The 16,806-nt window shown below is 32.0% G+C and overlaps 1 protein-coding gene across 1 annotated transcript; it reads right to left on the bottom strand.

Annotated features, from left to right (window-relative positions):
- Positions 1 to 6,566: 6,566 nt before the first annotated feature.
- On the bottom strand, positions 6,567 to 9,276 carry LOC129005133 (uncharacterized). The gene is made up of 2 exons (XM_054433950.1): positions 8,070 to 9,276; positions 6,567 to 6,865 (listed from the first exon to the last, which is right to left on the bottom strand). Exons 1-2 carry the CDS (start codon positions 9,274 to 9,276, stop codon positions 6,567 to 6,569), a joined length of 1,506 nt encoding a protein of 501 aa, XP_054289925.1.
- Positions 9,277 to 16,806: the final 7,530 nt, after the last annotated feature.

The raw sequence follows: 16,806 nt of genomic DNA, 5'->3' as shown, positions 1-16,806 counted from the left end.
GATAATTGTCGATGACAAGCTAATGAGAGAAAGTATGTGATAGTATTGGATGAATGTAGATGATGGGCTGATATTCAATATCTGGGCTCGAAGTACCAATGGATGGATTGCAGAGTTAGGACAAGACATTAGGTATCACGAACAAAATTGTTTTAAAGAAAATAAATGTATTGATTGAGAAAAGAGAATAAAATGAGAACCGGTAATGAGAAATAGTTCAAAGGACCTGATAGTAATGTTGAGAAATGGAAGCGTTGAAACGTAGCGTTATAACACATGTTACTGAGAAAGCTGTAAATATATATAACAAATGGTAAGTGGTGATCGATATCGATTGGACACTCCAATCATCATCAGACCCAATAGGCATATGACGTATCTCTAAATCGATCACCATTTGCACTCTTTTATGTATATTTACCGTCTTGTGAGTTAACAGTTTAAGTGTAAATATAGTTTATAAGTGTTATTAGACTCGTTTGTATCAGCAAACTGTACAAATACAACAGACGATGTAGAGTCGACGACAAATAGACATTGTTCAGAGGAAACACCAGTGAGAGTACAATGGGAAACCCTACCTTGTATTGTGACTCAGACAATATAGCTCTATAAGGCTGGACATACTGTAATTATGAAGCGTGTTATAATTTGAACGGATAGTACGAAGCTTGATAAATATTGTGGTATGACTGTGTTTAGATGATAGTTAAGTTGAAATTTATGAAACATAATTCAATAATTTACCATTTTGTTTTATTAAGAGTTTCTTACGTTTGAAGATCAGATGTTTACACCTATAGTAGTATTTTATCTACTCCCCATGAAGTATTTTGTGTCCCGTATATTCTAATATAAACATAACTAATAATATAAATTTATAATACATGTGAGGGTTTTTGCTGCATTGTAATTAATTGCTAAAAGTGCATTGACAGTCCCAGCAAATTGAGGCCTAAACATATCATACAAGTTAATGTTCGTTTGTTAAATCGACATAAATTCAAATCTTTAACGTCTAGAAGCTCTAACTGAAAGACGAAACGGCATAGTGAGTGATTGGAATAAAGTAGTGAAAGAAGAGTTTTTTTTTTTAAACTTAAGAGTTTTTTTTTATATATATTCAATAATGCTTTGAAATGTTTATTTTCGAACAGTAAAACCAATCGTACTTAAAGTGAACAAAAAGTAGTAGCGCCAAGTAAGTGTTTTATAGTTTTAATATTAAAAGATGTTCTCACCATTTTAATTATTTTAAATATACTGCCAACGAAACAACGCTAACACAACTTCGAATCCGTCACTTTTTACCGGTTGTTTACCAACCTGTAGTATGGAAAAACACATATTTTCCTACTAGAATGGTATATAAAACGGTCAGTATTCACTTTAGATTATTACCTAAAACCCAAGAGCTTACTTCTGACTACTAGTAAACGTGGTGTTCTTTGAACTGACTTTCCTTTCAAGCGAATATATAATTCATAATATATCCTGATCAGTAGAAGGTCAACAAAAACCACTGCAGAGAGTTTGTGTAAAATCCCGCAACCATCTCCGCATACCAGCGTGAATAAAGTATTCGTGGTAAATGAGCAACATGAATTGAGAATATATGTTATTAATTAATATCTATGAACTACATTGGTGTGCTTGATTTTAAAAGGATTTTTCATAAGATATTAATTAAAATAATTAGTTAGCCATTAAGCTCGCATAGAAATCATGTATTTATAGTACATTTACAGTACCATTAAAAGTACCAAAACATTGATATTGTTGTCACAAAAATACATAATGTTTTGTTTTTACACCCTATGAGCCTTGCAATTACCCAATTGACCTCAAGTGATTTTCATAAAATTCCTACCCAACTTATGCAATTTTTTTAATAAATTATTCTAGGACTTTTGATGAATTATAATATAGTAAGCAAATTTCATGGACGCATTTTGGTATCCGTTAAGTTATCAGAAGTGATTGTCATCTCCAAACTGTAATATTTTCTCAGTATGAAACCTTTATTTTAAATAATCTTAACGTTAAGGTATACAATATTAACACAGACTACACTAACAACGTCATCAGACCAGCCAACAAGTGTCTAATGTTGGGGACAAATACGTTATTTAAGTTAGCGTAATGAGGCCTGATGGGACACTTTATATCATAGTGGTTACACAAGGAAATATATACCATAGTTATAACTACTTATTATCTCTCAAACTATTAATCAGTTAAAATTACAAACAAACACGGTTTATTGTGAAAGTACTTGAAAACCATGGATGAGTTGTTAAAAGTTAATAAATTGTTGTCAGAATTATTTATTTTTTAATCCGTTATAGCAGTTTACGCAAAGGCGAGTGCCTTAAAAACTTCTACAAGTGTCGTTAACACTATTTACGCGAGTTACGTACACTACTTTACCTACGACAGTGTTTTAATTGATAAACATCACTAATCATAAATTCTAAGAGATGTTATGTTTTCGTTTATAACCTCTCATTACCACTGACAATGATGCAACGAAACATCGACACACATCACTTTAAAAAACGGTCGTAGGGAAAATGATTTGTTTAAGAGAAGTATACTTATGATTTTAATTGTTTTATTCACATAAAAGGAAGAAAATAATATCTGGGAAAATTTTATTTCCATATGATTTTATAGCTTCAAGATTTTTTTACTTAGTGTTTCATTTCGCTTTTACTTGCATTTTCATTATTACATATTACATTATTACATATACGGTGTAATTATTACATTATTACATGTATAATGTACAGCTACGTTGTACAATCCTCACCACACAATCTTGGCAAAGCAGCTGGAGTTTAGGAGGTATTAATAGTAATTACAGTGGTGGCTTATAATGGACAGTAATCAAGGCATAAGACCCCATATATTGCCTATTGATATAGTATTCTATGTGGCATCTGTATTGCACCATATATAGAAACACAAGGGAAAAATTGCATTCCTATTCTAGCTTGTCAATACAATACTTATTACTTGTATTATTAATATATATGATAAGAAAACTGACATCTGCCTCTTCTGTATTATTTAGTTAAACTCCATAACGCATTGTACATTTTCACACTTATTCACAAAAAAAAGATTATTTGGATAAAAACATTTTATACTTTATCAAAGGATTTCTATATTTGTTTACAAGCTCACAATGTACACTTGGTTTTCAAACAATCATTCAGTTCGATAACATTGAATGGATGTAAGTAAATATACAACATCACAAGAAAATGTTGAACGTTCTAATCATTTACGACTTATTACAAACCATTATATCCTGCATCAATAGGTTAATATAGTCAAGAGTCCAGTAGTAATTTCCCTAGGGGTAACTGTATGCCCAGACACGTGCCATATAACACCCTAGGGAGAACTCCTGTAACTTGCTTGTTGGCTCTACCATCTATAGAGTCAAAAGTCCCGTAGAATTCTTTATTGTAGTGCGAGTGAAATATAAGGTATATTGTTGATAACCTTTCTCCGTTTTATCTTACTGTTTTTGCTATTCGTTTTAGTACTACGTAACAGTAATACAGTATACCCTTAGCCAATCTTATTAATATTTTACTTTATTTAAAGTCTCTGACATTCATTTTTTGGCCTTGTCACCAGTCACTACTTTGTTTAAGGTTTCTGGATTAATTTTGTTTTAATTTCTTCTGTCTTTACTTCTGCCCTTTCATCTCGAAACGTTATTGCACAAAAATGTATTATTTTAAGGTGTTCTCATACAAAAAAAATATTTACAACATTTTATAACAAATAAGTATTGCATTTTTATTTAATAGACAATACACAGTAACCTAGTGCTTGTTTATTTAAAACAGTTTTCATTCCATTCCTAGTAAGGCTAGCTTCAATCTGTTAATTTTCATAGCTCTATATGCAGTTTCAAAATAGCTTACCATGTTCAAACATATATGTAACATTCATATTTGAGAGAGAATATAATCACCCTATTGAAAGATTTGTTGTAAACTTGCCTAAGCAAACATTGTGGTAAGTAAAGTATCCAGAAAAAACAATAATTTACTATTCTCAGAGGATCGCACCATTAACAGAAATTATATAGAACCTTTGATTTCACGTATAGACAACCATTTATAACACATTTTTAAAAAAGAGGAAACAAATATTTTTTTCCTTATTTGATAGGCCTTTGTGATAATAGTACAGAAAGGTCATTATGCACTTTCATGTAGTGAAATAGTACATCAAGTTGAAAATATATATAGATTAAACTATAGATTGCATGCTGCAACACTAAATTATGTAACTTTAGAAATTCATGTTGTAATAGAGCATTGTATTCAGTTTTTTTAATGTAATCCTATTTCCCATATATCCTTACTAGTAAATTAGTTTGGAGTTGGTTTCCAAGGTGTTAAGATTCTCTGAAATTTGTCTAGTTCTGCGTGAGGTAGGCCTATATTTTTTACATACAAATAACATGTGTAACTATAACATCATGACATTTAGAGATGTTATCACGTATGAAGATAAAATTAATGGCAAGTGCATTGCATCAAGTAAAACCAGGTCTCCCAAAAATAATTTATCAAAATTAAACGGTATAAACAGCGTTCACAATTTTACTAAACATAAAAATTTTATGTATAATCTTCCCTTAACGTCCTAAATTTTTCCTACCATGGTTTCACCACATAACTTCTATATGGTCTCCATTATTTTTTGGTCGAAGAAATTCAAGTCAGTCTTCCAGCTCTGACCATACATTGTGGCAGATTTCATTCGATATTTTTCCAAAGGCTTCCATTATGCTTTAAATTAATCTATGTTTGAGGTCGGCGAGGCGAGTGATACACTTGATCTTTCACAAACTCTTAGACAATAGTTATTTGTGCAACTAGTGAGCAAAGTGAGCAATTGACTCACTCGAGAGAAATACTTACTCACGAGCCGTAGGCGAGTGAGGAATGGTTTCTCCAGTGAGGCAATTGCACTTTGCACTCGAGTTGCGCATTATATTTTTCCTACAGATACCATAAAACAAATAAATTGGTAAAGAAACGTAATATATTTTTACACAGAAATGAACTTGTAATATGACATTTAATGATACAACAGTACAACAGCTGACCAGATGATTTACAGCCAGTGCTGCTAACGTATTTCGCGCGCATACGACCTTGTCTGCATGTTACGCGCTCACTATTTCGTGCCTTCACGTTGCAAATCTGGAGTGAGACAAAGAAATTAGAGTGAGACAATGTTAACATTGTCTCACTGATGAGCGAATTGGCCACTTTGCTTTCTCAAATCAGTGAGAGAACATGTACATTGTTAGGTAACTGTAGGAAAAATAATAACACAGATTTCGTCCCTATAAACCATTGAATACACAGTTTTTTCAACTACACCTCCATATTGCAACTGTATGTTATGAAAATTCAAATGTGCTAACAACAATGGAACAGCTGATTATTGTTAAAGGGTACTAAACAAAACTTAATGATGCAAGCTTTACAATTTAGCCATAAATGACTTAACTACGATCCTTGGTAACAAGAATATTAAGCTGTAGATTTTATCAATTTTTTTGTGACACAATGTAATGCATAATATAAATAAAAAAGTGTAATCATCTTGGTTGATTCAATTTTAGATTACCGTAGTCGACAATTATTTATTTAAATACTAAAAATCACGAGATTCAACTATCCCTGCATTAATCAGAATGGCATGGCATAAATTAAATCTTAAGTCGTTCCCTTGTACTCTGGGTTTAATATTTCCCAGCAAGGCTCACCAGTGATGTAGAAGTGAGATATTACAAGCAGATTATATCAGTTTAACCCCTAATTTCGTTATCTTGGCGCCCAAGCCTGTCACCCAACCAGATGTTATTGGATATTATACCGTCTACGAGCATCTCATATTATCATACGTCTTTTACCTGGTAATTTTACACAGGAAATTATATGAATAAAATTATTTTTGTGTTTCTGTACGAAATATTTCTCATTCTGATCGTTATCCGTTATTTAAAAAAGTATGATATGATAGCAGTAGATACGCTCAATACTTGGTAAAAATATATTATGAAAATTAGTACAAAATAGTGATAGTTAGTACAGAATAGTTATCAGAAATCTGACACGTATTTTGTCCTGTTAGCTTGAAAACAACACTTCAGGGGTAAGTAACTGGTAACTTGGTGGGGTAAGTAAGTGGTGGAAGTAACTGTGATATTTCAAAGGGGATATCCAACCGTTCCAGCATTGGAGATAATAGAATTTTGTTTATACTATAAGGACCATAAAATACTGAATTTAAATAAAATTTGTTCGAATAGCTTTTAGTTAAAATCTAGTTTTTCAACTTTCGTTAGTTATTGCGGGGAAATTACAAGCAAAAATCAAAAACATGAAAATAAGGATGTAGTCTGTAGCTCTGTACACATCCACATAGGCATCACTTCGAAAATTCTTTTGGACTTTCAAAACGGATATTTCCATCCAAAACTTGACCTGGAAAATGTTTACGAAAACAATACTTTCTGCATACTATTTACAGGAGTAAAACTTGAAAATCAACACGCTCGCTCGCTCCCATGGCCATTTATGCCCAAGGCGGGATTTGACCGCACCAACAACTGCTTTCCATCTCTCTCGATCTTCTGCCTCTTCCACTTCTGCCCCCACTTCTCTGACGTCCCTGGAAACACTATCCCACCATCTCTTCTTGGGCCTTCCTAATGGTCGTTTCCCTTCTGGCTTTCCTATACTTGCTTCTTTTAGTAGTGAACCTCGTTCTCTCCGTAGTGCGTGTCCTGCCCACCTTATTCTCCTTGCTTTCACGTGTGCTACTACATCATAATCATTGTACATATTCCTTATCTCCCTATTATGCCTTTTTCTCCATTCCCCATTTTCTTGTATTGGTCCATATACCATTCTTAAAATTTTGTTTTCAAAAACAATCATTTTGTTTTCTTCTTTTTTATTTAAAATCCAAGTTTCAGCTCCATATGTTAATACTGGTCGAATTATACTATGATATATTTTTATTTTCGTTTTATGTGAGAGAATCTTTGAAGTCAACAATTTCTTACAAGAATACATACATTTATTGGCCTGAGCAATCCTATAATTTATTTCCATTTCTTCACTATTGCTGCTTGATATAATTACCCCTAGATATTTAAATTGTTCAACAACTTCAAAAGTATGTCCATCTATACTAATTTCATTTGTCCTCACTTCATCTGGCTGTCTCGTGAAGTGTATATATTTTGTCTTCTCATCATTAATCTTTAGGCCCATTTTTTCTGATTTTTTTTATGAACAGTCTGGTTAGCTCCTCTAGGTCATTTCTGTTTTTGGACAGAATTACTACATCGTCCGCAAAAGCTAGGATGTTTATTTTTGTTCCCATTTCTAAACCTATATTTGTTTGTCTTACTTGTTGGAGGGCCTCTTCTAATGCTATGTTAAATAGTATAGGCGACATTCCATCACCTTGCCTTACGCCTGTTCTTACTTCAAAGCTTTCTGATAACTCTCCATCTACTTTTACTTTGCATTTTGATTCATTCAAGGACATTTCTACTAGTTTTATTAGTTTTCTGGGGATCCCAAACTTTTCCATCTGCTGATATATTCTTCCCCTGTCAAGGCTATCATAGGCCTTCGAAAAATCAATGAAAAGCCCATGTACTTCTTTATTGTATTCCCAGTGCTTACTAATAACTTGTTTAAGTATGTGAATCTGGTCCATTGTAGATCTCCCTTTTACAAATCCTGCCTGGTGATCCTCTATTATACTACTTGTGTATTCCTCGAGTCGCTTTTGAATAATCTTTGATAAAACTTTATATCCATGACTGAGCAAAGATATTCCTCTGTAATTTCCACATATTCCTTTGTCTCCTTTTTTATATATTGGCACTATTATAGATTCTTTCCATGTTTTTGGCATTTTTTCTTCGTTCCATACTCTACATATTATATCATGGAGTTTTTCTAGTGTAGTCCTGCCACCTTTTTTAAATAATTCTGCTACTATACCATCTTCTCCAGGAGATTTGTTATCCTTTAAGGAATTTAATGCTTGTTCTACTTCTTCAATACTTGGATTCTCAACAAGAGGTTGTACATCATGGTATATGGGGATTTCTTCATTATTGTCAATTTCTTCCCCATTTAGTAACTCCTCAAAGTGCTCTCTCCATCTGTTGGTCACTTCCTGTTTCTGTACTAAAATATTGCCCTCTTTGTCCTTAATGCCAAATGCATTTGCTGTATATCCACTTCTGAAGTGCCTAACACATTTAAAAAAGTCTCTGGCATTTTGTGCACTCTGATCTCTTTCTGCTTTTTCTAGTAATCCCTTCAAGTACTCTCTCTTTTTCTTACGCAGGGTTCTTGTGGTTTCTTTGTTTACTCTAAAATATTCTTCTCTATCTTCGTTAGACTTACTGTTCAACCACTTCTTTTTCCTCTCGCTTCTTTCCAGTATAGCTTGCTCACATTCTCCATCAAACCATGGATTCTTCCTTGCTCTCTTCTTTTTACCACAAACTTCTTTTGCTGTGTTAAGTATACTGTTTCTGAACGTTTCCCATTTATTTTCTATGTCTTCCATAATCTCTGTTTCTTCCGTGTCACCTAGAACTTGGAATCGGTTATGTAGTTTGATCCTAAATTCTTTAACTAATGTGGTTTGCTTTTTTAGTTTTTCTACTGCTAAAACTTCTGTAACTTGTTTGCTGTGGTTTATCTCCAGTGATATTCTTTGAGTGAGTTTGACAAGTATTAAATGATGGTCTGATCCACATTCAGCTTCTCTAATACTCCTAATATTTGACACACTACTCTTGTTTCTATTATCTACTAGCACATGATCGATTTGATTTCTGGTTCTCCCATCAGGAGACATCCAAGTCTCTTTATGTATATTCTTCCTTTGAAAGGACGTACTCATAATTCTGAGGTCTTTTGCCATTGCAAAGCTGCATAATCTTACTCCATTACTACTTGTTATATCATGTAGGCTCTCTTTACCTGCGACTTCTCTCCATATAGGTTCTTTTCCTATTTTCGCATTTGCATCTCCCATTATAATTTTCATATCGTAATTTGGTAACTTGTCTACCACTTGCTCCATCATTTCATAGAAGTCATCTTTCTCCTCTTCGTCCTTATCTTCAGTAGGTGCATAAAAAGTTACAATGGAAATATTCTTAAATTTACCCTTAATCCTAATATTGCACATTCGTTCATTCACAGCCTCAAAATAAATCACAGATTTAGCTAGTTTTTTACTCACAGCAAAACCAACTCCACCATAATATCTATCTTCATCACAGCCACTATAATATATACGATTATATTATCAACACGACTTTAATATAATAAAAGAATAAGCTGTATAGTTACATACACTTACTGCAAGTACATTTAGTTATTTACTCAACAAGCAGCCATTTGTTTAAACCCCTATTTCAATTACCGGACAAAACGAATTACGGTGAGTGACGTAACATTTGTCTCATGACGTCACAGAGCTCCAGGCAATTACTGGACTTGACATTGACTAATTACTGACTTGTCTTGTAACTACTCTGAGCTGAGGAATTTGTGTCACGGAATTAATTACTTTCTAAACGTCTACAAGATAAAGTCAGCAGAGGGACTTGTGTGTTTAAATACATACTGCGTAATAAGTATATTGCAATGTTCTTGCACAGATTTTAATTATTAAATCAATTGTATGGTACAAATATACGATCGTAAAGATAAACTATAAGTACCAATAAGTAGTCAATAATTATTAAACGCAATACATTTTGAATAAGGTAATAAAAAACCACACCACTAGCCAACTAGGAAAAACACACTTCAATATCAGAAAAATGTAATACTCTTGTTTTATTTATTGAAATGTTTCAAGATTATCGCTTACTCAGATTCTATGAAGAAAAGTTGCGTAGAAAGGAAACAGAAAAATTAACGCAATCAATTGTTTCTGTTACTGCTAAATCTATCTTTATTAATAATGAAATATCCTCTTGCAACAACCCTAACATATCCTGGACTAGTTAACTATATATTTCAATGTTGGTTCATACATTAAATGGTACGTAATTCCTATTTAAAGGAAACAAGAGTATTTAATAGATGGTCTGTCTGAATAATACCTCTCTTATACAAGCGAAAATGTTAATCCAAAAATTCATTACTCTGGTAACTGGAAAATTCAAATTCAAATTAAAAAAAATTAATAATTTAAATTTAAATATATTTATTTATGATAATACAACATCTAGGCCTTCCCAAGTTTACAAAATATGTCGGCAATGTCCAATTGATACACAAAAAGTAACAAACAATTTTTTTTCTATTTAACACAAATGTTTCTAGCTCAACCAATTCCATGGCGGTTTGTGGCAGGCACCTGTCTATACAGAATAATTTGCAGCAGAAATACAAAACTCTTAATATAGTTTGAAAAATTGCTGTACCATCTATCTGACTTATAATCTTTGCATTATTCCGTTGTCTTTGTTTTCCTGGTTCATAGACCAGTAGTTTCTAATTTATCCAATTTATCTATCCAATTTATTTATCTAATTTATCCTCTTATTAACAAAATAATTTAATAAGAGTAAGCTTTATTCAGACGAAGTCCTTTTACAAGACCAATACAGTTGTTATTGTTATAACGACTTTCAATGTAGTTTTCTTCCAACCATCAGCAGAACCACCAAAACATTACAAGACATTATGGAATCTCATATTTCTTCGGGTAGTCATTGGTTGTATTTACTACTTGCACTCCTGACAGTGTACATGGTCGATAAATCAACAGATTCCCTAACCTTCAACATGAGTGACAGTAATCTTAAGACAATAACTAACAGCTAACACTACTGATCTCGTATGCAACCATTACATCAGGTGTTAGTCATTCAGGTATGCGAGATTAGTTTATTCTTCAATAACTACGCAAAGGTAAGTTTACATAATTATCATGTTATAAAAACATGACATAATACTTTAATACTTTTCATTGAAATGGCAACCATACAACTCAGGTATTTTAAGCCAATTATGAATGGAGATGAGTGTAGAATGAGTGGCGCGATCATGTAGTCTTGTTAGTGACTAAGCCTGACATATTCCTTAGACACTGCTGTTAATTAGTAGCCCATGCAGCTAATGGCAACTAAGGGACCTACAGTTTATAGTGGAATTAGAACCACATTTTTGCCTCGGTATTAACGAATTTGTCTAATTATCAGGATAGTACTGCGGACTATAGTTTAAATCACATTATAGTTTTTAATCACTTAAGATTTTTTTTCAATTACATAAGTTTATAAAATATGGCATTGTTGGAGTTAGCAGTGGCTGTCATTAAAACTTCGTGATACCTTGAATACATTTTAATTCAAAAACAATGATTGATTTATTGATAATTGAATACAATAAAGCTCGTATATTCATTACATTGTTTGAACCGATCCTCTCAGTGGAATCCTCAACTTAACGATGCTGGGGACTTGAGGGAATTGACTACAGCTTTATACTTTCAATCTAATCATCTCCCTTGTTTACGAACTTGTTTAGCTGATTATTTTAAAACTGGTATGAGATGTAAACACATTAAGAATGTGATTAAATTTATTTATGAATCTATTTTATTATATTTAGTTCTTATGGTTAGTTTAGTAATTATGTTAGATCATATACTATACTTTTTACTTTAAATGCATTTTTAGGATATGAATGATTTTGTATGTACATTCTAAAATCGATGAATACAAAACCTATTAACACAATATAAAGTACAGAGACAGTGAGGATTATCGTTTAGATTATGTTAAGTATTTAGTTAGTGTTAACTTCTGTTTTATATTCTTACTTGTAAGGTTTTTTTTTGTTTTTTTTTTTAAATTGGGATTAAGTTAAATTACAAGTGAAGCAGACTTTTGACCCACATTTTCCTTTTTATTGAAACTGGTTTTAACGGTAAGGTGGCAGTAGCGAGTAATAAGACGATAATTTAAGTCTGCTTCTTTACAAAGGCTTAAAGATATTCTTCTCTTAAAGATCTTTTTCTTTTAAAACATAGTCTTTTATACACGTTGTATACGTGTCTAAGGCGACCGGTGGAAGGAAATACGTCAAAATGTCCAAAACAAAACAACTGATCATAAAAATGCCTCTAGTTAGGTACATGTACTAAAGAACAATAGTAAATTATATGATTTGTTATTAAATAGCAACAGACAAAAATTAACCAAAGGATCACAAAAATAAATCTTTCTAAATATTTTGTTAGTTTATTGTATTTGTGTGGTGTAAGATGGATGAGTCCACGATGACGAGATAAGATTGAATGGTTCCACGACCCAAGAGATTAATGGTACAGATGTGGCTGTGGTAGTTTGAGGTAGGAAAGTAAGACATTATACTAGAGATTTAGGTAGTGTTTTGTAAATACAATAAGTTGATTACATGTATTGTCTAATTAACATCATCTTTATTTTAAAAATAAACTTAATACGATTTTAACACCTTTGGTCAAATTTAACACGTTCCCGATCACATTCCCCTATATCTGAGAGATGAGTAGTATGGTGGATAATGTATTAATAATTGTTATTTCTACGCGTGTTTAGTTCAGATGTCTTTATTTAACTAATGTGCTTTTTCAATTATTAGTTATTTCTAGATCTTATTGTCCATACCGGGTTTTAATTTAAATATTCATGTATTTACCTAAAGATATTACATTCGGAGGCAACGAACGTATTTCAATCTAATCAGGTTAATGTTTAGTTTCATTTACACAGTTTATGTACAAGCCAAACAAATGTAACAAAAACAGTATATATGGTGCAGTTATTTTTACCCAAATAATTATTTTTTACAATTTATATACATTCACATAGTTATAAGGACATAAGAAAAATCTTGTATAATAGCTTAAAGGGTTTACAGGAATGTGTTCTACTAACTAAGACCTTTAATTTGACACCAAACTCGACGTATGGTGCCGTTTAAAACTTTTGACTGACTCCTTGTGGGCCGTCCCTCTGGATAAAAAAATATAATAGACCTTATAAAAAAGGGACAAAAAAGGGAAAAAATAGACCAAAAAAGGGTAGACATTTATGGCTATTATTAGTATACCGAGTCTAATTTCTTAATCTATTGTGGTAAGAAATATATTACACCGTTCCAGGACTTTTCAATCACACTGTATAGCTTATGTAATGGACGAAAAGAAGCTTTCAATTTGTTTGGCTCTCCAACATTTTGTTGGACTATAAACACAATAAATAATTTTCGTTTTTATTTGAGTATTGGATAATATAAAAAAAATTAGATGTTGTTAACACGTCAGAAATTGTTTTAATATGCAAATTTGGCATAAACAAGTCTTGATAACCTTTAGAAAGCTATTCATGTGTGTAATAAACTTCGATGGTTTTACTATTCAAATTTATAAAGTAAATTGAGTTTGTTTTCTAAGACATGTTCTTTATTAAGCGTACAGTATGCATGTTAATATCCCACCTAGAAAACCCAAGGTTCCAAGGAACTCACGTTGTTGGTTTCACCACAATCAGTCAAGTAATCAGTCAGTGTCCGGATCAGTAATTGTCTAGCATGTAGTAGCACTGATGTATCTGACGTTATAGAGGTTATGTTAGTAAGTTAGTATTAACAGCAATAACTGTTGTAACTCAGATTTTAATATACAGGTTGTTTCCAAATTGTCTGGACATATTTTGTTGACTTGTTCCTTGGGCTAAGACAAACATGAAATGCCGTATAAGTATGGGTCTAAAATCCCTGGATTCTGTTTGTCGGCCTGTTTGTGATATTTAAGAGTTACTTTATATCTTAAGCATTTTTCGAGATAGAAATTTCAAAATTGGTATAAATGTGTGTTTTAGTAGGTAAAAAGAGCATACAAACTTTCGTTCTAATATCTCAAGCCGTTTTAATATGACGGCCATTTAAAATCTGTAATACCAAATTTCATCAAAACACCGTAAATATTAAGAAAATAAATGTTGTTCGGATCAAAAAGGTAGAACATTTAAGTCCAAATCAAATGAGACCTTGTTTGTCAAAATCGGATGACAAACAACTGAGTTATCAGTTTTTTCCTACATTCAGTTACGCAATTTGATAAGACTACCATAGGTACTTCTTTGTAAAATAACAAATAAACAATACGGAAGTCCTATTAAATAATCCACCAAAGGTATTCAATGGTAGAGCTTATTGGATAATGTTTTTTTATGTCAACAGGTAAACTTCAAAGTCACAAGAAATTGATTCACATACAATTTCCAATATTAAGCAGATTGAAAGATTAAATATTTCAACCTTTGCAGACCATGAAGTTCTGCCGTAAAATTGTTACAGGATGTTAGATCCAGTAGCTATATGATATGTATAAGATAATATTTAACGAAACACCTTTCAGCAAAGAGCCTTGACACCGTTGGACCAATATATCAGGATCAAGATTGAAAGCCTAAATACCTTAAAGGACGTTGGATTACTGTCACTCTAGCCGAGGCTTACAGGAGATTCTGAGGCTGAGCTTGATGTGTCTCTTAGAGGTCCTACTTGTGTTTGAATGGACCAAGTATTAACATACTGTACTACACTACAGATCGCTATGAACACATGGTTAGCATAAAATATGACTACAATTATCAGTTATATGAGTGTTGTAAGCATTACTGCATGAAGTGAAATAACACTTCTCTTAATTCGACAAGTAAACGTATTCATTATTTATGTCTCTTTGAAATATTTCAAACTTAATAGGGATTCAGACAAGACTGTTCAAACTTAACCATTTTTTGTTTAAGGTAATCGGTTTTTGCCTTGGTTACATAGGAAGCTAACTTATGTCCACAAACCATCGCAACATTTAGAGTATCGCCTAAGCTAAAATTTGTATACTAAATTTACATATATACTTATGCTGTTTTGATTAAAAGAAATCTTAAAGAAAATGTTAAGTCATTTCTTTCCAGTTGTGAGGTTTTATATAATTTAATATAAATATATTATTTTATATAAGTTTAATATAATTTAAATCTACAATGCTTAGCATTACATCATCCGGTGTTTAGATCACTACTTACAGTTATGGTTAGTAAATGGAACAAGAGACTTTTATTACTATTTTCAATATCATCATTTATAACTATATCATTAATCTATGTTTGAACATTTCAAAATAAATACATTAAACGATTTGTGCAAGTTTTTAGAATATTTAATGAAAAGTGATTACTGATCATCAAGTACTCATTTTATCTACTATATTTTATACTCCTGTAGGTTTCACCGATTCTCAAAGTTAGTTCTGTTCAGCAACCACGTAATATGTAGAACCACAATGTTGTGGTTTGTGATTAAAGCAGACCAGAGACTACCAGAACCTCCCTTGTAGACTGTGATCACAATTTGGCTACATAAGTGGTCAGAAACAAACTGCAGCTAAAAATAAACTATACATATATAATTGATGAATAAGTAGTAATATGACTACATCAAATATAAGACTATATGGCTTGAAATTCTGGAGACGGCTACGGAAAACGAGAAGTGTTCTAAAAAGTAATAAGTCGTACAATCAGAAGGACCTTGAAATAGAATAAATATAAAATAAAACTACTCAACAGATAAACAACTATGTAATAGAAATGCAGCGCAGTAGTAAATATCCCAACTGGATTACAGTTTTTCAAATAGTGTCATAAGCAAATCGATTCTTATCTGTCCGGTTGGGATGTTTTCTGAATGTACATATGCATTCAAACTGTTCACATACAAATAAAAAAAACGCTGCAAATAAATTTTAAAATAACAAATGTGTGTAGATGTAGGCTACTGTGTTTATACGTAAATTTGTGGAACAGAATCTATCTTTCCCTCAATGGCAAATGTCATCATTTAATCTTTTATGGATTTCAAACATTTCAGCCAGAACGCTTTAGGCTATAATATAGCCTAAAAGCGTTCTGGCTGTTATGATTATTCAGCCAGGATATTATCCTGGCTGAATAATCATAACATATCAAACATATCATATAATATGTTATATGATATAAATGTTATATAAATGTGATATATATGTGTAAATGTTATATTAAACATTTTATATAACATATAAAATCTATATTTCCTGAAGCTCAGAAAAACTCTTACTTCTTGTTAAGTGCATTTATATTAGTTTTGGTATAAAACTAACACTTAAATAAGCTTCAAATCAAATAAGCTTAAATAAGCTTTCAAATTTTAAAATAGCTGTAATTTCAGTTAGGAATGTGATAATAACCTCCAATTGTACTGCTTAATTTATCTTGATACACCCTTTAAAATCACTTGATAGGGGTTTACTTATGAAAATTTGGGCCTGCCCCCGGAATACCCCATTTTGGGGGCAAAAGCTGTAACCGTGATGAAAAAGTGCAGCTTTTTATTTTGTAAACATGTGCCAAGTTTGGTTTTCCTACTGCAGACTTTTACCTAACCCTATATGTCATGAGTGTTTTAAAAATTTGTATTCATGTGGTGTTTGGATCATTTACATAACATTTTATAATTACTTGAACATGAACACTTGTACATCAAAAATATGTCTATGTATATAGGTAATCTGCAATGAGCAGAAGTTCAGGTTTTGATGAGAATTCCACATCTGATGAAAATTCCTGCATAATTCCCAGGGTGGAATGTAATAGCTCTGTCTGTACAGTAG

Source organism: Macrosteles quadrilineatus, unplaced genomic scaffold (genome assembly GCF_028750875.1).
Source record: "Macrosteles quadrilineatus isolate MER2022 unplaced genomic scaffold, UCM_ALF_1.0 Scaffold_16__1_contigs__length_3527350, whole genome shotgun sequence".
Taxonomy (NCBI): domain Eukaryota; kingdom Metazoa; phylum Arthropoda; class Insecta; order Hemiptera; family Cicadellidae; genus Macrosteles; species Macrosteles quadrilineatus.
Note: the sequence above shows the minus strand (reverse complement) of the source record. Positions and strands in the feature narration are given on the sequence as shown.

What these genes read in the sequence shown, in the direction of transcription:
- LOC129005133 (XM_054433950.1), bottom strand. Translation starts at nt 9,276, where the DNA reads ATGTGCAATATTAGGATTAAGGGTAAATTTAAGAATATTTCCATTGTA. An exon ending in CAAATCTCCTGGAGAAGATG is followed by an intron (nt 6,866 to 8,069) that starts GTATAGTAGCAG and finishes ATGATGTAGTAG; the next exon opens with CACACGTGAAAGCAAGGAGA.